Source organism: Ranitomeya variabilis, chromosome 1 (genome assembly GCF_051348905.1).
Source record: "Ranitomeya variabilis isolate aRanVar5 chromosome 1, aRanVar5.hap1, whole genome shotgun sequence".
Classification (NCBI taxonomy): domain Eukaryota; kingdom Metazoa; phylum Chordata; class Amphibia; order Anura; family Dendrobatidae; genus Ranitomeya; species Ranitomeya variabilis.
In genome coordinates this window covers 427,876,925-427,901,438 of record NC_135232.1, presented here as the reverse complement: position 1 = coordinate 427,901,438, position 24,514 = coordinate 427,876,925, and the positions used below count along the sequence as shown (strand labels likewise).

Sequence of the window (24,514 nt, the reverse complement as noted above, 5' to 3'; positions counted from 1 at the left end):
GACTTTCTGATCATACAGGGACATAGTCTGATCATACAACAGATCCTTGGCAGGGAAATATAGAGAATATACAGACAGGATCAGAGCTGATTCTTTTTGTGAGGTAAAGCATTTCCCTGTGTGTTTAAAAAAAAATAAAATAAAAAAAAAATAAAAATATATATATATATATATATATATATATATATATATATATATATATATATATATATATATATATATATATATATATATATATATATATATATATATATATATTTTATTTTTTTGTCTCAAAGAAATTGATTTAGTTACTTACCGATAATTTCTCCGAGCCCATGACAGCACCACGGAGAGAGGGGATCCACCCTTCCAGGACAGGAGATCTACAGATAAGAACGGTGGTGGTACCTCTCCCTCGCATGAGTTGGTTTACAGAGCAGGAGGACCTCCAAGTTATTACAATAATAAACATTCGATCAATGGGGGCTCTAATGATTCTAGCAACCCACTGATTGTCCACCACATCATGATTATACAGGGCTCCTAATGCAGCAGCTTGAACCTTTAAGGCTACGTTCACATTTGCGTTGTGCGCCGCAGCGTCGGCGCCGCAACGCACAACGCAAACAAAAACGCAGCAAAACGCATGCACAACGCTGCATTTTGCGCCGCATGCGTCCTTTTTTTGATTGATTTTGGACGCAGCAAAAATGCAACTTGCTGCGTCCAATGCGCCCGGACGCGTGCGCCGCAGGGACGCATGCGGCGCAAAACGCAAGTGCGACGCATGTCCATGCGCCCCCATGTTAAATATAGGGGCGCATGACGCATGCGGCGACGCTGCGGCGCCGACCGCAAATGTGAACGTAGACTAAAAAGGTGCTAGTAGCAAGGCCCTGTTCTATCCTCTTTTGTAAAAATTCCAGGATGACTAACTGGAATCGCGTCCTGAACTCTGACCCCTGAGGTGGACAGGAACTTCTTCCAAGTTTTCCCATAAGCTCTAGTAGTGACGGCCTTTCTACTCTGGAGTAGCGTAGAAGTCAAATTAGAGGAAAAACCTCTGTCCCTCAAGAGTGGCCTCAAATTCCATGCTGTCAAGCGTAAATTTGCTGCCTGAGGATGCCATACTGGCCCATGGGAGAGAAGATCCGGAATCTCTGGCAGCACCCAAGGGTCGCTGACAGACATCATCCTCAGCCAGGAAAACCATGTTTTTTGTCCTCTGATTTTTCTTAGGAAAGCCAGGATCAGGATAACCGGGGGAAAGGCGTAGGTCAGAGAATGATTCCATGGAATCATTAAATCATCTGGATTTCCCCTGGGATCTATAAAGCAAATGGTCTTTACCATTTTGTTCTGACTATCGGCAAAAAGATTTATGACTGGGAGACTCCATATTTCTACAATCTGGTTGAATATGGAATGTTTTAAAACCCATTTGCACTGTCTTAACTGGGTCCGGCTCAAAAAATCTGCCTTGTAATTCTCTACTCTTAGGAGGAGCGCTGACAGAGAAATGAAATTGACTTCTGCCATCTCGAAAATATGGGCTGTTATATCCAAAGGACGAGACAGGGTTCCACCCTGGTGGTTTAGATCGGCTACTACCACCTGGATGTCCAAAAATACCCTTACATGCCGACTCAGAAGAGAATCCAAGAATTCTATCAGAGCATATTTGACTGCCAAAAGTTCTTTCCTGTTTGAGGAAACCATTTTCTGCTCCCCTGTCTAGACTCCGAGCAACTATGTCAGTTAGATGTGCCCCCAACCGCTGTGGCTAGAATCTGTGGCGACCACTCCAGTAACTCTGCTTACCCAAGGAACCCCTTTGCAAAGTTTTCAGCTTTTAGCCACCAATCGAGGGAATTAATAGTTCTTGAATACTGAGCCATCTGTACCTCTAAATATCCTCCTAGGGAAGCCTCATTTCCCAAGATATCTCACTGCATATCCCTGTGTGTATTTGGGCCCACTGTACTGCTGGAATGCAGGAGGTTAGGGAACTTAAGAGAGACAGACATAGCTTTCCTCAGAGTCATAGATGGGTATTGCAATGTTCTCAACACCTGATCCGTAATTTCGAATTTCTTCCCAGGGAGGCAACACTTCTGTTTTTTGGAGTCTAATACAAGCCCCAGAAACTCTTGTACCCTTTTTGGCTCAACCTTTGATTTTTTAGAAATTTAAGACCCATCCTAAGCTCACCAAGGAGCTCTGTACCAGAAGTATCTGATTACACCTCTTATGGCAATCGCCATCCTGAGGAACTGCTGGTAGTCTTCATATATGGGAATATGATAAGCATTTCTCAGGTCCAGAACTGTCAAAGCAATCTGGAAACAGGATTTTGACAGCTTTTATTGACTAATTAGATTTTTTTAGTCTTTAGTAAACTTCAGCAGCTTTTTCAAGTTGATGATCGCCCTGAAGAATCTGTTTTCTTCATCAGAAACAGTGGGGAGTAGAATCCTTCCTTTTTCCCTGAAGGGGAATCTCCTAGAGGACAGCTTTGTCTACTAGCTTTAGTACCTCATGTTCTAGGGCCAAATGTTGCTCTGGCGAGGACCGCAGAGTAGTCACGACAAAGTTTGGGACCGGAACGGATAGGAATTCTAACTTTAGGCCTGGCTACTAGCTCCAATATCCAGGTTCTCCTGGAAAACTTCTCTCAGGCCAGAAGAAAGAGGGATAATCTTCCTCCACCTGGGAAAAACCATCACTGGAAAGGCTTCCTATTGTCCTGAGAGGAGCCCCGAAACAGGAAACCTCTGCCCTCTTCCCTTCTTCCCATTTGCTCTGCTCTCTGGGGGGGGGGGGCATCACCCTTTAGTGTTGATATACAGCATTCTATAATACTGTATATAAGCTCCCAGCCCGAACTGTAAGAGAAGAAAAATACCTTATACTCACTTGCGGGACGGTCTAGTCCGAGGGGTGTCGCTGGTCTTGGTTCAGCGCCTCCCATCTTCTTGCGATCCCCGTCCTGCTTGCTTCGTGTCGATGACGCGTCTCTTCGTCATCCACAGTCTTCACGACAGAGCGCTCCTGCGCAGGCGTACTTCTTTGCCTTGTTGAGGGAAGAGCAAAGTACTGCAGTGAGGATGCGCCAAGGCTCTTTGACATTTCCTGGCACCTGCGCACTGCAGTACTTAGCTCTGCCCTCAACAGTCAAGGGCAGAGAAGTGCCCTTCAATATAAGTTAATAGCATCCCCCAATGGGTGAATATGCAGCAGCTGTTCGCTGTACATGGATCGCCCCCACGTAAGGGCAATGGGGTACTCGGCGGTACCGGGTCCTTCGGTTCAGGGGATGTCACGGTGGCCTGACCCGGTCCGTGGCCCCTTGAGGGAAGTCCAATAAAAGGGAACGTTTGTATAATGTTCGTGACGCCATCTGTGGTATTCAGTCAGGGTGACCGACGCTGCTTAGGGGTCCGCTGGGGTGATGTGATGGCAGCTAGATGGTATACCTTCCCACAGGTGAAGTGTATCCCCAGGGCTTCCAAGAGTGTAGATGGTGAAGGTGGTGGATGTAAGGCGCAGTGAATAACGAGGACACAAGGTTGCAGTCTCTTTACCTTTACTGAAGGCTTCAGTGTCCACAGTCCAGGGCACCAGATCACAGGGCAGGCAGAGTCCGGCTGGTCCGAAGGCAAATCCAGAGTCTCCTTATCCAGGTGGAAATCAGTAGTCTTCCTCTAGCGCCTGTGTGTTGTAGTACCTCCCTGCTGAGCTTCTCGGTAAGGTCCTCACAACTGTTGTAGATGTTCTAGATGTTATGTCTTCCTCTCTGTCCCCCAGATGGTTATGGATAGGACAAAATTGTATGACTGGTGGCCTGAGGCTTTTTACAGGGACCCTAGAGATGCCCCGGCCCCCACAAGTTGCCACTGTGCCTCCTGGGTATATGGTCGGGCAGCCAACGTGGAATTGACTGTCCTGCCGGTCTCTGGAGCAAGGCTTAGAGACGGTTGCTCCCTCGGTGTTCCGGCCACCGGCTTCTGCGCCTTAGAAGGAGGCAGCCTTTTACAGGGCAGAACTCGTTCTGGTTTTATCTCCTTGTGCTAAGACTTCGTTTCTCACCCGCTACAATACAATTCTCTTAGTGTCCTTTCTTTGGATGCTGCTGCACGTGGGGCAGGCGCAGCTCCGTGGCTTTCTGTCTAGGCCTCTGACAGGATCCCACCCCTGTCAGGGAACTCTCTGTCTGCAGCTCTGTGATGTTCCTCCTTCCCCCCTGTCTGCCTGACAGGGACTGCACCGAGCGAAGCTCAGCCAGCTTCTGCCTAACTTTCTATCCAAACCACCAGTTTTACCTAATTGTGAGGAGTGCCCTAGTAGATAGGAGCAAGGCTCCCCCTGGTGGTCTGGAGTGTGAAGTGTAGTGGTTTGTGATACCTGGTAAGAAGATCTCCTTTATTGCCATCAGACGTAATATCACTCCCCCTGGTGGAAGGATAATATTACTGCAACGACCAGGACTCTGGGGCGCTGCATACACTTTAGCTGACACCCTCCTGCATTAGTCACAATCAGTGTTGGCACCAAACATGGTCGTTTAAACCCTTAGATGCTGCCATCAATGACTACAGCATATAGATGGTTAAATGGGGCTCACTCTTTAACCCCATCACCACCCCGAGATCATGATTGTGTGGTCCTGATGGTTGCATTACAAATTATGGCCAAATAACGGTCTCCGTTTCTGCCAGCTATAGTGACCAGATCAGAAGTTAGCAACATTTCGGTGGGAAAAATAAATTGGTCATGCCATTTTGCATAAACTCCTGAAAAGCAGTTTGGAATAGGTTAAGGGGTGTTATTTTTAAAATGGTATAACTTTTGGGTGTTTTTTAATGTATAGAATCCCACAAAGTCATTTCAAAACTGAATGCGTCCCAAAAAAAAAAACAAGCCCTCATACAGCTATACCGATAAAAAAAATAAAGTTATAGCTCTTGAAAGAAGGGAAAAATGAAAAATGGAAAATTGCCTGGTGATGTATGGGTTAAGGATATGTGGTGACCAAAAAAAAAATACTGTATGGATTAATTTTTATATTTTGATAGGTCAGGCCTTTGTGGATGTGACAATAAAAAAAAATACCTTATTTTATTTCCCCCATCCCCTTTATTTTTAATGGAGAAAAGGATATTTAAAATAGCATTTTTTAAATTCTCATACAGGATTTCACCAATTGTACGATCACTTATACTCTATATTGTATTAATATTGTATGCAGTATATCGGAAAAAAAAAAATCATTATCATTGTCTCAGCCTGTGCCATACAAACATGGCAGTAATGCTCTGCAACTTGCTTTAAGCTACCTTGGCAACCTATTGTTGCCCCACGATCGCATTGTGACGATGAGAACTGGTGCGTGCATGAGCCCACAACTATTTAAATTAAATATCATGGTCAGAATTTCAATGTTATCTGAATGACTAACAGCAGCCGCCGCTAAACTCATGCCAGCAAGACAACATGGCTAAAATCTACCGCATGTGAAGGGCACTCAGTTCTACACTTGTAGACGCCTGGACATTTATTCACTTTTTAATGTGGAAATTGGTTAAACACTAGCCTGCTGTGTTTTGGAACTTGAAAATGCACTCAAATGTACAGTCTACAATATTACAAAGGAAATACATTGCCAAATTCTACCAACTGTTCTGTCGTCTTCAAGAATTTAGAACAAGATCTACGAATAAAAGTCCTGCGGGTGGCTCATATGATAGCATTACTTAAAGTGATCCTGTCACCAGGATTGTACTCTGTAACCTACAGTGTCAGGTTGGCGCCATTAAACTGATTAAAATAATACCTTGGTTGATGAAATCCGTCTTGTGGCTGTTTCATCTTTATTTTCATTTTTTATTTAGTGAGATTCTCGTGCTTTGCGGCGGCCTGTGGCGGTGTCTATGTGGTGCTCTCCTTACATATTCATCTTTATGGTTGATCCTCAGTGAGCTGCCTCCCCTATTTTACATACTGAACATAATATGGTTTGAAAAAAAAAAAGGCACATTCATCAAGCAGGCGCTATAGCATGATACGGGCATAAACAAAACTGTCTAAATAAAATGAAAACATGCACATTAAGACTTCTTTCTTAAATCAAAACAGGATGGCGCCAGCGGCCACGCCATAACATCTATTGTGTTCTGATAGATGCTACTGTGGAGGAGTAATGTTTTTTCTATAGCAAAATGGCGCCGGCGCAGTAGCATCTATTGGAATGCGATGGAAGCGACAGCCATTTTGAATGTGATTTTTTTTACCATATTATATTCACTATGTAAAATAGGGGCAGGTCAGTGAGGGATCAGTAACCTGTCAGAAGCCATACAGATGAACACCTAGTCAGAGCACCACATGTAGAACCCCCCTCCCCTCACAGGCTGCCATAAAGCAAGAATCTCAACTGAAAATTAAAATTAAACCACAAGACGCATTTCAGTTATTATTTTAACACCTTAGTGACCCCCATTAACTTTTTTACTGACCTGCGTTATAAGACTAGCATCCCCTGACAAGTTAAAATCCAGCAGCCATCAGCTGTGCACTATAGCTGACAACTTGCTGAATCAGCCACATCAGTGTTGTTACTGCCTATAGTTGTTAAACCCCTTAAATGCTGTAGTCAATAATGACTATAGAATCAAGATGGTTAACAGTGTGGGGGACTTCCTCTAACCCCATCGGCACCCTGAGATCTTTATCGTATGGTCCTGATGTTTGCCATGGCAGTCCATGGCCAAATAATGGCCTTAAAGTCTGACAGCTACAGTGGCATGTTCAAATGTTATGAACAGTTTGATTGTAAAAATACATTTCTTCATTCCAATTTGCAATTTGCACTAATTCCTGAAAAGCACCTGAAGGGTTACTATAAACAGAACCCCTCAACTTATTCAAAATAGCTTTCTTATTCAAAATAGCTTTCAGGCAGTTTAAAATGGCATCACTTTTGGGGGTTTCAATATATAGGACCCCCAAAGTGACTAACATTTAATAGTTCCCTGGAAAAAAAAAAGTTTTGTAAGTTTCCACGAAAAAATGAAAAATTACTGCTACAATTTTAATCCTTCTAAAATGGGAACAAAATAAAACATTTCACAAATGGTGCTAATGTAAAGCATGCATGTGGGAGATGTTATTTATTAACTAAATGTATTTTGTGTGGCATGACTATCTGGGTTGAAGGGATAAATCAAAGTTTGAATAATGCACATTATTTGAAAGCTTTGTAAAAAAAATTATATTTTTATAAATGCAGAAAACACCAACATAAATTTACCATTATAAAAAATCTCAAACCAATGGGATATGTTGAAGCATTCCAGAGTTTTTGCCACAAAGTGACACTGATTAGATATTGCTCGGTCACTAAGGAGTTAATCAGTATAACAGCGCCAACCTGACACTGTCTGTAGGTTACTCAGCACAATCCTACTGACACGTTTGCTTTAACAGCAAACTGATTGCTGGGTAACAGTAACAAAAAAACAAAAACAAAAAAAAACACTAATATTGTGCAGGACAGAAAACCAGTTTACAAAAGTTAACAAAAAAAGTGTACTCCATTAGTGTAAGGCTACGTTCACATTTGTGTTGTTGGGCGCAGCGTCGGCGAAGCGACGCAACCAACAATGCATGTACACAACGCAGCGTTTTGCGACGCATGCGTTGTCATAAGATCCTACAGATCGGGACTTTCAGAGCAGGGAAAACGCTACAAGTAGCGTCCCCTGCGCCCTGTCTTGTGCGTCTATATGACGCATGCGTCGTAAAACGCAGTACAACGCATACCGGCGCATGTCCATGCGCCCCCCATGTTAAAGATAGGGGCGCATGACGCATGCGTCGACGACGCTGCGCCCAACAACGCAAATGTGAACGTAGCCTAAAAGGGTTAAGAATTCCCTTGATATACCGTATGTTTCATGTGAACAATTAACTTTTACATTTAATAAATGCATCCGAATTGAAGATATAAAAAAAGTAATGGGTCATCATTTGTCTTACCAAGTTGTACATTATGCTGATCTCTTAATTTTTTAAGGCTGTTGACTGCTATATTGAGATACATATTTTTACTTCCACATCTATCATAAATTGACTTTTCTTCTAATAAGGCCTAGATAAAAGCAAAGGATGAAATTTTAAAGCCTCATTTTTTATTTATTTTTTACAATTATTCCTCTTTGCAATTACATAGCATTTCCAGTTTCTTGTTCAAACTTACCTGCAGTGACATGCTTTTGAGCCTGTGTCACTAATGCAAGTAGACTCTGCGGCCTTACTGAAAGGAGTAAAGACTAGTGATGGGCGAGCACCAAAATGCTCGGGGGCTCGTTGCTCGGGTCGAGCAAATTGGAATACTCGGGACGAGCAAATTGGAATACCCAGGGACTCGACATGAGCACTGAGCCCAATGTAAGTCTAGGGGAATCCCGAGTATTTTTACCGCAATCCCCCCCGGGTGTCCTTTTAAGGTCTAAAAAAAGTCTGAAAATGATATTAACACTGCTCAAACGACACAGGCACATCATGGGAATCGCCCCTGGAAGCATTTCTGACTGAGTCACAGCTGTGTTGTCAGAGTTTCACACCATTTTTACAGGTGAACCAAAAAACATACAAAAACGAAACCAAATGGATTTTGCTACGAAATAGGTTAAGGTACATCCTTTCCAGGGTAATGACTTGTATGTAAAGGTACCTTCACACTAAACGATATCGCTAGCGATCCGTGACGTTGCAGCGTCCTGGCTAGCGATATCGTTGTGTTTGACAGGCAGCAGCGATCAGGATCCTGCTGTGATATCGCTGGTCGTTGCTGAAAGTTCAGAACTTTATTTGGTCGTCAGATCGGCGTGTATCGTCGTGTTTGACAGCCAAAGCAACGATGCCAGCAATGTTTTACAGTGGTAACCAGGGTAAATATCGGGTTACTAAGCGCAGGGCCATGCTTAGTAACCCGATGTTTACCCTGGTTACCATTGTAAAAGTAAAAAAAACAAACAAATAGTACATACTCACCTTCTGCTGTCTGTCACACGTCCCTTGCCGTCTGCTTCCCGCACTGACTGACTGTGAGAGCTACAATCCCCACATCACCGCTCACACTGTGTTAAACGGTGACAGGAGGTCCAAGGCAGCAGCATTGAGCACAGGTTACTCAGCCTGGTATTGTACTACTAATGTCAGGCTACCAAGCGGTTATCACTGCTGGAAGGAGTCATGGCCATATCCCTGCTCTGAAAGGTGAGAACAGATCTGCAGAAGTGACTTCTTCTAGCGGTCAGAACATAGTACTATGTCAGGTTGCTGACCTGTGCTCACGCCGAGTCAACTTAGTGTTCAGAAAATAACAAAGAAAGATGATAATTACCTACTGCTAACAAGATTTTCCCAAACCATGACAGCATCTTAGAGAAACCTACGGAATAAAAAGGAGGGACCTTCTCTGTATACCTGTTTACAGAGCATAAAAAAGGTAGCCACTGAGTTTAAATGAACCTGTCAACAGGATTTTGCTAAGTACCGTAACATACAGACACTGTCAGGTTGGCAGTATTAAACTAATTAAAGAGATACCTGGGTGACGAAATCTGTCTTGTGGTTCTTGTGTAATCAGCGTAAGAAGTTTGCAGCTAATGAGATGCTCATGCTCCAGGGCGGGACTATCTTCCTGCTTAAGCCAGAGCAACTAAGGAGAGACCTGCCCACAGGATGCCCCAAAGCACAAGCCATGTCTCTATGATGAGGAACATGTTTCTGCTTCGGGGTGGCCTGTGGGCAGGTCTCTACTTGGTCATTAGTTGCAAACTTCTAAAGAAAGATTTCTTCACCCCAGGCAGGGCCAGCATCAGCACCCGGGCAAGTGCCAGGGCCTTGAGCAGGTGGGGGGCCCACTTGCCGTCGGGTACACCGGCACGCTATGGGGGCCAGGTGTGTGCGATACTTACCACTCCACACTCCACCACTGCGGCGTCTTCAGTGTCTCCTTACTGATGTTCAGGTCAGAGGGCTCGATGACATCATATGCACCCTCTGCCTGAACAGTCACAGTGCATAGCCGGAAGACGCAGTAGTCCGGAGCAGAGCAGGAGCCAGCGACAAGAGGTGAGCATTTATTTATTTATTTATTTTTTATTTATATGTATGGAGCATCATATATGAGCCATTATATATGGAGAGCATTATATGTGGGTCCCATTACATATATGGAGCATCATTTGGGGACTGTGCTGTATGTAGCATTATATGGTGTCTATTCTGTACGGACCATTATATAGGGCTCATTCTATATGGAGCAAAATGTGGTGCTCAAAATACTGTATGGAGCAATATATGGTGACCATTATTCTTTATGGAGGACTATACTGTTCGGTTTCTGATCTACTGTAGAATTTACAATAGATATCACTCATTTAAGCAGTAAGTGAAATCTTTGGCATTGTACTATACCTATATTTATCTGCCGTATTTGTGAATCACGAATTGTGGTTCATAGACCAACAAAAACTTGGAGCTGGCCCCAACTTCAGGTATCATTTGAACCAGTTTAAACACTGCCAAGCTGACAGTGTCTGTAGGTTACTTAGCAAAATCCTGCTGACATTTTCGTTTTAAAGACACCAACATACATACTCGAAACCAAGATGAGTTTTGTTTTTTGTAATTGCATACGGTGAAAAAGGGGGGGAAATATTCCACCACCAGAAATGTAAGGGAGGGAATAAGCACAGTGCTGTCATGATTTGGGAAAATCAAAGTTACTGATAAGTAATCATCTTTTCCCTACACCCTGACAGCACCGTACAGAGATTAAAATAGAAATCCATAAGGAGGAACAACTGCTGAAAAAAACTCTTTCAAAAGGAGAGTTCAGCGTGCCCCAAATCCAACATGTAGTGCTTCTTAAATAAGCTAGAGGAAGACAACCAGACCGCAGCTCTGATCAATGGAAGCATTAGCCCTTTCTGCCCAGGAGGTAGCCGTGGCTCTTAAAATGAGCCTTAAGATTTTGAAAAGGATCTTGATCAAAAGCAGAGTAAGCCAAGCTTATGACCATTCTAACCCACCTAGCTATTGTGGACTTTGTGGCCCCCTTTCCCTTATTGGGACCCTGATACAAAAACAAAAAAGGAAGTGGACATACACCAGGGGCCCTTGACTGCAGTATTTAAGGAGACCCCTCTTAACATCCAAAGAATTAGAGACTAGCTTGCATTCAGATTTTGGATTGCCACAAAAGAAAGGGAGGATTAGTTAGAGAGATCTAGAAACCTGAAGAATACCTTTGGGAGAAAAGCTGGGTCAGGATTTAAGATCACCCTGTTCTTCAGCAAGGTCATGAAGGGCGAGTTAACCAAGACTGCCTGTAATTCACCAACCCAGCTAGCCAAAGTTAGGGCCACTAAGCTTTCAGAACAAGTACCTCAATAGTGATAGACAAAATAGGCTCAAAAAGGGTCTTTTTTTTTTAAGGGCATTCATGACTAGATTTAGATCCATGTACCCAGCCTGAAAGCATAGAAAGCTTTGAGAAACCTACGCACCAAAGGGTGGGGGGTCTTTTGAGCAAACACTTGACCTGTTCGTGTACTAGTGGAAAGACTTCTTTCTAGGCCTTTGTAAAGAAAACTCCAACAGTTCTGTTGAAGGGCATTCACCACACTTGGGAATTTTCATAGATTCAGGGAGAAGTGTTTCCACCTGGCGATTCCTCCTGGTAGCAAGTCTATTTCTGGAAGGCAGAAATGTGAGTGAAGATCTCTTGATTCACAATAAACTCCATTCTCCCGAGCTGAGTGGATGGCAACTTAGGTAATCTGCTACAACAGTCTCTGATCATTTTAAGTGACAGGGCATAGGGATAAAATATTTTCTTCTGCCAATCGTAAGGTTTTTACCTACTTTGGTCATTAGTGGACCAAATCTGGTTTCCCCATGGTGATTTATCTAGGGCATTTTTGTTTTGTTGTTGGATATGACCACCACATTTCTCCATGCAACCCAATTTAAAGAAATTTGTACAGCCTTCCTTACTTCTGTCTATTAAAGTTTATCAAATCTTATTTTAGTATCCCATAGACCCTGAAAAAAAGTGACTGTCCAGGTGGGCTCCCCACCCTTCTGGACTTCCATTCGGGGTAACTACCATCGTTCTTTAATTGTCTATGGAACTCCTTTTAAGAGACTTTCTGTCCATCCACCAGGTGAAGGAGTCCAGACCCTCTGCTGACCATTGGAATTTCTTGTTTAGATGACCTGTCCAACTGGTCCGTATTGCAAGGATCTCCCACTGAAGGAATCTTGTGTGAATTGGGGCCAACTGGACAGCCGGAATCGTAGCTGTCAGAGAGCCCAACAGACATCGCTCACCTTGCTGAAATCTCCTGAATCCTCTGAACGTTCAAGATTTTCTCCCCGATTCTCAGAACCCTCTCTTGTGGGAGAAAATAACGTTAACTGGTTGAATCCAAACAGATCTCAACAAAAACCCTGAACCTGTAGAGGTTCTATTCTTGACTTGCTCTGGTTCACTACACAACACAGATCTGATAAGATAACTAGGACTTGTTCAGCTGCCCTAAGGCTATGTGCACACGTTGCGGATTGGTGTGTGGATTTTTCCACATTGTTTTTGCAAAATCCGCAGGTCAACAGCACTGCGGATTAACCACGGTTTTTGTGCGGATTCCACCTGCGGATTCCTATTGAGGAGCAGGTGTAAACTGCTGCGGAATCCGCACAAAGAATTGACATGCTGCGGAAAGAACACCGCTGCGTTTCCGTGCATTTTTTTTTGCAGCATGTGCACTGCGGATTTTGTTTTCCATACGTTTACATGGTACTGTACAATGCATGGAAAACAGCTGCAGATCTGCAGCGTCAAATCCGCTGCAGATCCGCAGCAAAATCCGCAACATGTGCACATAGCCTTACAGTCTTCCTCAGATTTTCCCATAAGGAAATTGTCTAAAATAGGGTACTATTAGAAAGTCCTTTTTTCTTGTGCAAGATGCCATTTCTGCCACTATTTTGATGAAAATTCTGGGTGCTATAGAAACACCGAAGGGAAGGTCTTGGTACTGATGAAGGTCTCTGATTTTTACCGCTACTCAGATATTTCTGATTACTTGCTTGGATCAGAATGGGGTCATTCAATGTCAGTTGATCCAAATCTGAATATTTTTTTTACCCGATTTCTTCACATTTGTTTTCCTGAACATACATATGTACAAATATAAAACAAATAAAAAAAAAAAACAAAATACAGATGCATGGTATGATATGCCATGCTTCTGTTTTTTCATGCCTGGAGGAAGAGACCAATAAGAAGTCTTGAAAGCTTGCTTTGTAACATTTATTTTAGTTATCTTGTTTTTCCCACTGAGAACAAAGGATTAGATAAATGGCTCAGCTGACTCATGTGATATTCTGTGTAACTAATATTGTCACATGACAATTTGCTGAGCAGTGTGTCAAATTCTATCACGTATGCTACAGTGAGTAGGGTCAACTGACCCTAGCCGTTCCCGGTTACACTATATGGCCGGAGACACACTGCTGCGAGATACGGCCGAGTCTCGCTGGTTAAAAATAAGCTGTGGCATCTGCACTCCGGAGCGGAGCGTGCAGCTGCATAGCAATACATGGAGCTGCACGCTCCGCTCCGGAGTGCAGGTGCCGCAGCTTATTTTTAACCAGCGAGACTCGGCTGTATCTCGCAGCAGTGTGTCTCCGGCCTAAGTCCGTATCACTTTACAGTAACAAAATGATTCTTCACCGTGATCCTAAACTTTATCCTCCCTTGTCCTTTTTGCAAACCTCAAGAATAGGAGGGGAGGAATGACAGACACATGCAAGCAGATCCCAACCACTGCAGTCGTAATGTGATCATGCATTACACTAGGTTTTCATTGCAAATGTCAGAAGCTGTTAATAGAGCAGCTGCAAGTCACTGATTTTTGGCCACAATGCATCAGTCAGGGCTACTACATCTGGCCTTAGGCCCCTTTTAGACATCAATTTTTTGCCAGTCACAATCCATCAAATTTTGAAGAAAAAAAAAAAAAAAAGGATCCGTCGCAGATTGCGAAAAACTGATTAGACGGATCAGTTTTTTCGCCGGTTCCGACTTGCTTGGATCCGTAAAAAAAATAAATAAAAAAATAAATAAATAAATAGGAGCATGCTCAGTAAAAAAAAAAAACAAAACACCAAAAACGGAATCCGTCACTGGATTCTGTCATTTGACGGATCTGGCGCCATAGGCTTCCATACTAGCAAACGACGGACGGCGACGGATGCGTTGCTGTCCAATTTTTCGACGGACGCAAAAAAAAAGTTACGATGTCCGTTGTATCCGGCCGCCAGACAAACAATTTTCGACGGATCCGGCGAATGACGGATGAAACGTGAGGCCATCCGTCGCAATTCATTCGTAATACAAGTCAGAGAAAAAAAAGTCGCCGGATCCATTTTTTTCAAAATTCGACGGATTGTGACGGATGGCAAAAAAATAGTGTGAAAGGGGCCTTACCCTTATAGAAGAACAATCAAACATTGACAACTTAATCATGCTTCTTGGTTTCCAAAACAAATCTGGTTGTAGAAGCAGTTTTGCTTTATTCTGCCATTTGGAATATATACAGCGCTAGTTCAATCAAATAGCAAATTTAAAGCATTTTTTTTATAGTTTGTATATTTAAGAAATTTAAAGGAAACCTTGTAAAGGGATCAAACACTTGAACCAAGCCAAGCACTAAAACTATAAGTGATTCCAAACAGTTAATTCCTAGGATATGTCCAATTATAAAACATCGCAGCACCCAAGACCAAGACAATCCCAACCTGAAAATTCAAACCCTGCTAATAAATCACAAAATGTAATAAAGTATCACCCTGGAAATAGCATGGGTGATATTTGTGTGTAATTCTCTAACACTTCTCTTTTCAATCTAATGTGGCAGAAACGCTGAAGATCAATGTAGTTGAGTAAATATGTGATATAAACGAATGTGCAAGTTTTTACAAGTAATAACCATAGAAAAAAAAAAAAATGAAGTTGTCTTTTGTAAACCTTATCAAAGGCCTCCTGAACAGTCTGAGATTCCTTCAAGAATTCTTCAACAAAGGAGTTTACGTAGCGCTGCCTTATGTCATGGGGAACTTTACATCCACTTTCCGTTGTAACAGACTGCCTTTTACGCGTAGGTATCTAAGTTTTCAAACAAAAATTATTATGCATTTAAAGTGTACTATTAACACGTTATCAGAAGTGCCTTTTGATGAGGTGTGAATTAAAAGGAAACTGTCCAGGTTTTTGCTACCCCATCTGAGAGCATCATAATGTAGGGGCAAAGACCCCCGATTGCAGTGATGTGTCACTTATTGGACTGCTTGTTGTCATTTTGATATTACTTATCTGCAGCAGATCTACCAGTTCTCCGTGTACTGAGCCATACATAACCCCATCCCCCCACCACTGATTGGCGACTTTTTGCCCATGTACAGTGTACACAGAAAGCTGCCATGGTGGTTGGGGAATAGAGAGGTCATGAATATGTTCGACTACCTGACATCAGCAGGACATCCTCATTAGTGGACTACTAAATCTGCCAAGTGTGATTTTATGAAAACTACAGCAAGCAGCCCAGTAAGTGACCCATTGCTGGATGCAGCTTCTGTCTACATTATGCTGCTCTCCGATTAGGTGGCAAAAACAGGGTGACAGATTCCCTTTAACTTCACAGCTGGTCACATTTGCTAAATCCAACTTACAATTTTTAAACAATTAACTGCAGTAGAAATCTGTCTGAAAGCACTTCAGGAATGACAACCGGTAATTTCACTTTCAGATTACATTGTTATCTAAATCAAAATGCACAACTTTTTTTATTTTATTATTTCATTTATTTATTTTTTTTTTTAAGACCTGTTATGCAGGCTATTTAGTATTTTTTGGATATTTGGTCACCCCCCCTGGCATTTTTTAAGTAAAAGCCACCTTGTGCAGCACTAAGGCTGCATTCTGTCAAGGTGGCTCTTCTTTTTGTGCTCCTTTCTAACGCTGCAATATAAATTTTTATCATTTTCGCGCCATACCTTTAGTCTGTCCGGGGGGCATGTCATTTCCCCCGGACACAACCGCCTCCCAGCCATCAGTCAGCCCCTCCATGCGCCGCCTCCTCTGTCTTCATTCATGCACCCGGCGCCTGCGCTGCGCTTTCCTTTTTCTGGCATGCGTCGTTTGCGCACGGAGGGGCTGACTGATTGCTTGGAGGCGACAGGTTCCCTTTAAGCATAAGATCTTACACACATTTACCTGAAACTGTTTATATAGGAAGCATTACCTTTAAAGCTGTTGTTGGAATGGTTCTTTTCTGTGGCATGATAGATTTGATACATGTACTTCCTTGAACTAATCCACTTAGTTGACTTCTAGCTGGTAAAACTGGTTGAACTTCCACTACATTAAGACAAACTGCCAACATATAAGAATTAGATTAAAAAAAAATAAAAATACTGTAAATCTTCTCTAGACAGCAAAAGGTAAAACGTGGCTTTACTTCCTCCAGTTATTTTGGGGGGAAAATTGGGGGTGGAAAAGGCACATCTCTTTAAACGGTTGTCCACGACCATCATTGATGACTTATCCTTGGTCATCAATGTCTGATTGATGGGGGATGAGACACCCACCCTGCAGCCCCGCTAATCAGCTGTTCTAGGTGTCGGCGGTGGACAGACCTGTTCAGTTACGGAGCATCTACCCATAATAGCCATGGCCGGGTACTGCCCTTCTGCCCCCTATTAATTTGAATAGGGGGCAAATGTCCAGTACCCAGCCTTGGCAATTACCAGACTAAGCAGCTCCATAGCTGAGCACCTAGAATTGGTAATCAGCCGGGTTGCAGGGTGTCTCACTTCAATCCCAAGGATAGGTCACCAATGTATGATCGATGGGTCATAAAATGTTAAATTAAAAAGGACTAACAGTGAAAGAAAGCCATCAAACGTACTAATTTCAGGCTCAAACCTTTTTTTAAGGCTAAAAATCATTAGAGGTCAGGAGTCATGTATCTTCAGACTGCAGCCTTTCCTAAAGTGGCTAGATTGGGCGACCATTTAAATGTTGTCATGGGGAATTTTATTACATTCTTGGAGAACCTATATGTGTAACCATATTCTCACTAAACTAATAACTACCAGATAAATTCTGAGACTAGTTAAAGTGAACCTGTCAGTAGGATTGTGTTCATTAAACTACATACACTGTTGACAATATAATGCTTAATATGCATTTATTCTTTAGTCCTATAGTATTGTGGGAGAGTTGGGATAATCTTCATTAAAATGGCGCCTGCCAGAAAACTACAAAAGAACCACAAGACAGATTTAATCAACCAAGGTATTATGTTAACCAATGTAACAGCCCACTTAACAGTGTCTGTAGTTTGCTGAGCACAATCCTGCTGACAGGTTCACTTTAAGCTAGCCATACACATTACCCCTCTCCCAGTTCACCCGTGCATAGTCTGCATATAGCAAAATGGGTAGTCTGTATGAAGGAGGAATGCACAGCCTAGTGTTTGTGTTTTCAGAGTGCAGCCGTCACACTTCTGGTAGCAGAATCTCACCATCGAATAAAAGGCTTGGGCCTGAATTACTACCTCATATGATCAGTACCGAACGCTGCACCTGTAATAAAAGTCATCCAAACAGAAGTCATGTCTGTATAACTGAATTATACTATAATAGACTAATCCAGACAGCTATTAACTCCTTAAAGGGAATCTGTCAGCAGGTTTTTGCTACCCCATTTCAGAGCAGCAAGTACCCAGATTCCAGCAATGTGTCACTTACTGGGATGCTTGCTGAAGTTTTATTAAAGTCTTTTACCTGCTGAAGATAAAGCAGTACTCTGAATGCTGAGCTCTGTATAACCCTGCTCACACCACTAATTGCAGCGTTCAAGAAGAAATGACTACATGGCAGCAGGATTACTGCTCCTCTAAGTGATAACCTTGTGCTGTTAAAACTACAGCAAGGAGCCAATGGACATTGCGTGCTATCTAATCTGAAATCTGCATAATACAAAAATCTGGTGACAGATTCCCTTTAATGACCTGTAACATACATTTTGGTCATAGACTGCTATGGAAAGTATGAAGCCAGCTCAGGAGCAGAGCCTTCTACATACTGCAACAGCAGCAAGCAGAGCACACACATTGGTCACTGCAGTTTAACCTTTTAAACGGTGCTGTCAATTCCTGAAAACGGCAAATAAACGACGTCATCAGCTGCCCATAATGAGATTTTGGAAAATCAATGGGTTATTGTGGCAGCTTTCATAACTGACATCTCTGTACTCTTGTGAACCTCCGCATCAGGCTGAGCACCATAGCAGAATGGCAATTTTGCTATATACTGCAATACAATAAAAATCAACTCCCTTCCATGTCTTATTTCCCTTAAAGATTTAGAAATAAAAAAACAAAAAAAAACAAACACCTAGTACCATGGTGTCCAAAAAGGCTGCTCAAAATATAAAATTTAAATTGCAGGTTAGATGCCAACACCCCAACGCTCCTCTCCTGAAGTAAACAAAAAGTAAAAACCACAAGTCATAATTGACATCTCTGTTACAGCACTTAGTCTTTAACATTTTTTTCCCTTAATCTTCAATTTTGCAGCACCTTTTTGTGGTAAGAGATGTAGGTTCAGTGTCACCATTCATTTCATTGCACAACACAATGTACTGTCAAAAACAAAGAATTGGCAGAAAGAGAAAAAAAACAAACAAACAAACAAACCCCCCCCCCCACAAAAAACAAAACAAAAAAAAAACCACACTTAAGTCACGAAATGAAAACTTCCAGAGCCCTGAAAGGTTTAATATGCTCCTATTAGTGGCATCTATAAATAGGTATATAGATCCATCACCAGATTTCACAATTCAAACTGCATACACTACACCAATAAGACTCATGTACGTACTTTGAAAATACATATCAGAATGGCTTTAAACACCCTTTTTGAGAGTTGTCCTTCTCAATATAAAAAAAAAACTTTGGCAATCCAGCCGACCAGTCAGCCTCATTCAGTCTAGGATTCATTTAATTAAAGATAGGAATTTGTATTAGATTTGACAAATCCTCATTGAAAGATAAAACTCAAGGAGGACTATAGCCAAAAATGAAGGGTGGTACCAGGAGATTACTGCTAGAAATAGAAAAAGAAAACATAAGCCGGTTTATTGAAAACTTAAAATAAATATGAAATAAAGTTTCTTACCAATCTGACTAAGATTATGATGAGTTGGGGTTAAGCAACTGGAAATTCTTTTCTGCGAGGAGACAAGAGCTTGTCCATTTTTTATAGCAGATGTTATCTGTAAAGCTTGCTGTTGTACATGTACTATCCTTGGATGAGGCATCTGTTGTGTGGTAGCACCTCTAAAAGGTACAAGTATAGTGCCACTTGTCTTAACCTAGAAAAGCAAAGCAACTGGATTTGTAGAATAGGCTTATGATACAATATAGATTTTTACCTAATGGAAAATCTCTCATCTTGTTCATTGGGGAGGAATGAAAATACAGTTTTTAAATGAAGATCCTTATGAAAGGAAAAAAATCCAAACCTACAGGGCCCTATGTGAAAAAGTGATTGCCCTTAAAGGGAACCGGTCACCCCCAAAATGGAAGTTGAGCTAAGCCCACCAGCATCAGGGGCTTATCTACAGCATTCTGTAATGCTGTAGATAAGCCCCTGATGTATCCTGAAAGATGAGAAAAAGAGGTTATATTATACTCACCCAGGGGCGGTCCAGCTACGGTGGGTAGGGTTGAGCGAAACGGATCGGACAAATTAAAAAATCGCCGACTTTCGGCAAAGTCGGGTCTCATGAAACCCGACCCGATCCCAGTGTGGGATCGGCCATGCCGTCTGCGATCTTCGCGCCAAAGTCGCGTTTCGTATGACGTGTTCAGCGCCATTTCTCAGCCAATGAAAGGACGCAGAGTATGGGCAGCGTGATGACATTGGTCTCGGTCCCCACCATCTTAGAGAAGGGCATGACAGTGATTGGCTTGCTTTCTGCGGCGTCACAGGGGCTATAAAGGGCGTGCACGCTGACCGCCATCTTACTTCTGCCGATCTTAGCATAGGGAGAGGTTGCTGCAGCTTCGTCAGAATAAGGGCTGTAGTTAGGGAGGGAAGATTAACCCCCAAACCACTTGTGCTGTAGGGATTTCCACTGTCCAACACCACCTTTGTTTTGCAGGGACAGTGGAGGCTATATCTTTGTGCATCAGCTCTGTAGCTTATTAGGCTGCCTTATAAGGCTCCCTGATAGCTGCATTGCTGTTTGCATGCTGCTGTGCAAACCAACTGCTTTTTTAAAAGCAAAAATCCTGTTGCTCCTTTCTGCAGTTATCTTGTTTATTTGTCCACACTTATGTGCAGCAGTCCTTTTTGTTTTTTTGTTGCTGCCATACTTGTCCTGAGATCATTGTAGGGAGATTGAAATTGTACTACAGTCCTTGGATTTTTTTCAGATATCTTCCAGCCACTTACATTGTGTTGTGTTACACACTGTGCCTGAGTTGTGGTGCTGTCTCCCCCCCAAAAAAGGGAGATTCAAAGTGTCACAAAGTGGATATATGTCAGTTCTGTTAGTTTGTCGTATATCAGCCAGCCACGTTCTGCCACTTACATTGTGTTGTAAAATACACTGGGCCTAAGTTTGGGTTCAGTCTCCCCCCAAAAAAGGGAGAATTAAATTCTCAACAAGTTTATATACACCTTCTACCTTGTTTTACAGTACCATATAACGGTTATTTTGGTTAGATTTTTCCAAAAATGAGGAAGTCTGGTGGAACAGGCCGTGGGCGGTCGTTGCCAGCTGGTACTGATGGTGGTGGAGCATCTGGTGGTAGTGGGAAAAGCAAAATAGCAGCTAAGGCTGGAGGTGTTGAGCCAGCGTCATCGTCCGCCTACACAAGGCCTCGAAGGCTCCCTTATCAGGGAGTAGGAAAACCGCTTTTAAAGCCGGAGGAGCAGGAAAAAGTTTTGGCTTTCCTTGCTGACTCAGCCTCTAGCTCTTTCGCCTCCTCTTCCGACAGTTCGAAATATAAAAGCAGCGAGTCGTCAGTGGATGCTCCCGGTCAGGAACAAGTCGCTTCCTTGTGTCCTTCACCCAAACCTAAAGTGAAGGATGCGGCAGGCGACACTACAGTTTACTCCATGGAGCTCTTAACACATACCGTGCCTGGGTTAGAAAGGGAAATTGTTAACAGCCCATTACAAGATGAATCGGACATGGAGTGCACTGATGCACAGCCACAGCTAGATTATTATGCTGTTCCATTGACTCAGATCACTACATTGCCCTCGCAGTGTACTCAGCCAGAAATTGACCCCGATGAGACTATGGTGCCCCGTCCCGAATGCTATAGCACCTTACACGGTGTCACAGAGAAAGGTGCACATGACATTGAAGAGGAGGTGATAGATGACCCAGTTGTTGACCCAGATTGGCAGCCATTGGGGGAAGAGGGTGCCGCTGACCGTAGCTCAGAAGCGGAGGAGGATGATCCGCAGCAGCCATCAACATCACAACAGCTTTCATCTGGCAGGCCTGTCTCAGGACAAAAAAGTTTGTCAACAAAAAAACAGTTTTAGGACAGCGTGGCCATCCGGTGAAAGTAGCACAGCGTGCAATGCCTGAAAAGAGGTATTGCATAGTAGGAAGAGTGGAGTGTGGCAATTTTTTAACTAAGATCCGAATGATCAGTGCAAAGTTATCTGTAAGAAATGCTCAAAGACCTTTAGCAGAGGGAAGAATCCCCTAAATTTAAATACAACATGCATGCGTAGACATTTAACCAGCATGCACTTGCAAGCCTGGACTAACTACCAAACGTCCCATACCGTTGGTGCACCTGCTCAGAATGAAGGTAGTCAGCAATGCTCAGAAAGAAGGAATATAAACCAGCTCACCCGTGATGCAAGAACCAAACCTCGGGAGCACGGACCCGCTGTGTCCAGGCGTATAAAGTCCAAAAAAGAAGATAATGTCCAGCTTCACCGAGTCCGTAAAAAAGAGTTTTCTTTATTCACAAACTTTAAACATGGAGGATACAGACTTCAGCACGAACCATATGGGTAAGAATCTCGACGCGTTTCTGGAGACTAAGCTCCCTTAATCATGATCATGGTCATGATTAAGGGAGCTTAGTCTCCAGAAACGAGTTGAGATTCTTACCCATATGGTTTGTGCTGAAGTCTGTATCCTCCATGTTTAAAGTTTGTGAATAAAGAAAACTCTTTTACGGACTCGGTGAAGCTGGACATTATCCTCTTTTTTAGTCAGCAATGCTACATTGCTTCCCTCACTGTAAGCCCACCAGCTAGAACACCACCAGCAGCAAATGTGGAGGTATCGTCGCAAGGCCAAATGTTATGACCTGGTGGTTACGGAGCGGTACTGAGATGACCTGGTGGGTAAAACCAATCATGGACAAGCTCAGAGGAGGTGGCAGCTCCACAGACAGAAATCACTGATATGACCTAGTGATTACGGAGCAGCACTGAAATGACCTGGTGGGTAAAACAAATAATGTACAAGCTCTGAGGAGGTGGTAGCTTTACTGACCGCAATCCCTACTCCTAACACCAACACTAGAAATAGCCGTGGAGCGTTCCTATCTCTGCCTAGACGCCTCTTCACAGCCTAAGAACTAGCCCCTAAAGATGGAAACGGAAAACTCTCTCGCCTCAGAGAAACCCCCAAAGGAAGGATAGCCCCCCACAAATATTGACGGTGAGTGAAGAGGGAAATGACAAACTCAGAAATGAAACTAGATTTTAGCAAAGGAGGCCAATACTATCTAAATAGACAGAGATAGAAAAGGCTACTGTGCGGTCAGTATAAAAACTAAATGTCCACGCAGAGTTTACAAAAATAACCTCCACACCGACTCACGGTGTGGAGGGGCAAATCTGCAACCCCAGAGCTTCCAACTAGCCGGAATATTTCATAATGACAAGCTGGACAAAAGAGACATAACTTAAACTGAACAGAAGGTCAAAATCAGGGAAACACCCAAAAACTAGCAGAACTTATCTTAAGCTGAAATGGACTGGCCAACAGAGAACTTCCAGGAAAGGACTGAATCCACAGGAAGAAACATTGACAGCTGGCATCAACTACAGCCAAAAGCCCAGTTAAATAACAAGGCCAGGGAACCGATTAGTGAAAGCAGCTGCTAAGTTCCACTTGAAATCACCAGAGGGAGCCCAAGAGCAGAACTCCCAAAAATACTATTCGCAACCACAGGATGGAGCCCAAGAACGGAATTCACAACAGTACCCCCCCTTGAGGAGGGGTCACCGAACCCTCACCAGAGCCCCCAGGCCGATCGGGACGAGCCAAATGAAAAGCACGTACCAAATCGGCAGCATGGACATCGGAGGCAAAAACCCAAGAGTTATCCTCCGGGCCATAACCCTTCCACTTGACCAGATACTGAAGTTTCCGCCTTGAAAGACGAGAATCCAAAATCTTCTCCACCACATATTCCAGCTCCCCCTCAACCAACACCGGAGCAGGAGGGTCAACGGAGGGAACCATGGGCACCACATATCTCCGCAACAAAGATCTATGGAACACATTATGAATGGAAAACGAAGCTGGAAGGGCCAAACCCAATCATCCCGATCAGCCGACACAAAGCATCTCACATAGGTTTCCAAGGTCTGATTGGTTCGCTCCGTCTGTCCATTTGTCTGAGGGTGAAACGCCGAAGAAAAAGACAAATTAATGCCCATTCTAGCACAAAAGGACCGCCAAAACCTAGAAGCAAACTGGGTACCTCTGTCAGACAATATTCTCCGGAATACCATGCAAACGAACCACATGCTGGAAAAACAAAGGAACATAATGAGAGGAGGAAGGCAACTTAGGCAAAGGTACCAAATGGACCATTTTAGAAAACCGGTCACAAACCACCCAGATGACAGACATCTTCTGAGAAACAGGAAGATCAGAAATAAAATCCATGGAAATATGCGTCCAAGGCCTCTCAGGGATAGGCAAAAGCAACCCACTAGCACGAGAACAGCAGGGCTTAGCCTGGGCACAGATCCCACAGGACTGCACGAAGGAACGCACATCCCGTGACAAAGAAGGCCACCAAAAGGACCTGGCAACCAAATCTCTGGTACCAAAGATCCCAGGATGACCAGCCAACACCGAACAATGAATCTCAGAAATCACCTTACTAGTCCATCCATCAGGAACAAACAATTTCCCCACAGGACAGCGGTCGGGTCTATCAGCCTGAAACTTCTGAAGCACCCGCCGCAAATCAGGGGAGATAGCAGAAAGAATCACCCCCTCCTTGAGAATACCAGTCGGCTCACGGACTCCAGGAGAATCAGGCAAAAAACTCCTAGACAGGGCATCAGCCTTCACATTCTTAGATCCCGGAAGATACGAGAC

General features: G+C 43.2%; 1 protein-coding gene across 2 annotated transcripts in view; it reads right to left on the bottom strand.

Moving 5' to 3' along the window:
• LOC143763352 (RNA exonuclease 1 homolog) overlaps window positions 1-24,514 on the bottom strand; it is a 210,104-nt gene that overhangs the window by 76,881 nt on the left and 108,709 nt on the right. For both annotated transcript variants that reach the window (XM_077249273.1, XM_077249272.1), the window contains exons 4-7: window positions 19,306-19,501; window positions 16,365-16,495; window positions 15,092-15,229; window positions 8,020-8,131 (exon numbers count right to left, since the gene is read on the bottom strand). In XM_077249273.1, coding sequence (XP_077105388.1) covers window positions 8,020-8,131; window positions 15,092-15,229; window positions 16,365-16,495; window positions 19,306-19,501 — 577 coding nt within the window. The remainder of the gene's footprint in view (window positions 1-8,019; window positions 8,132-15,091; window positions 15,230-16,364; window positions 16,496-19,305; window positions 19,502-24,514) is intronic.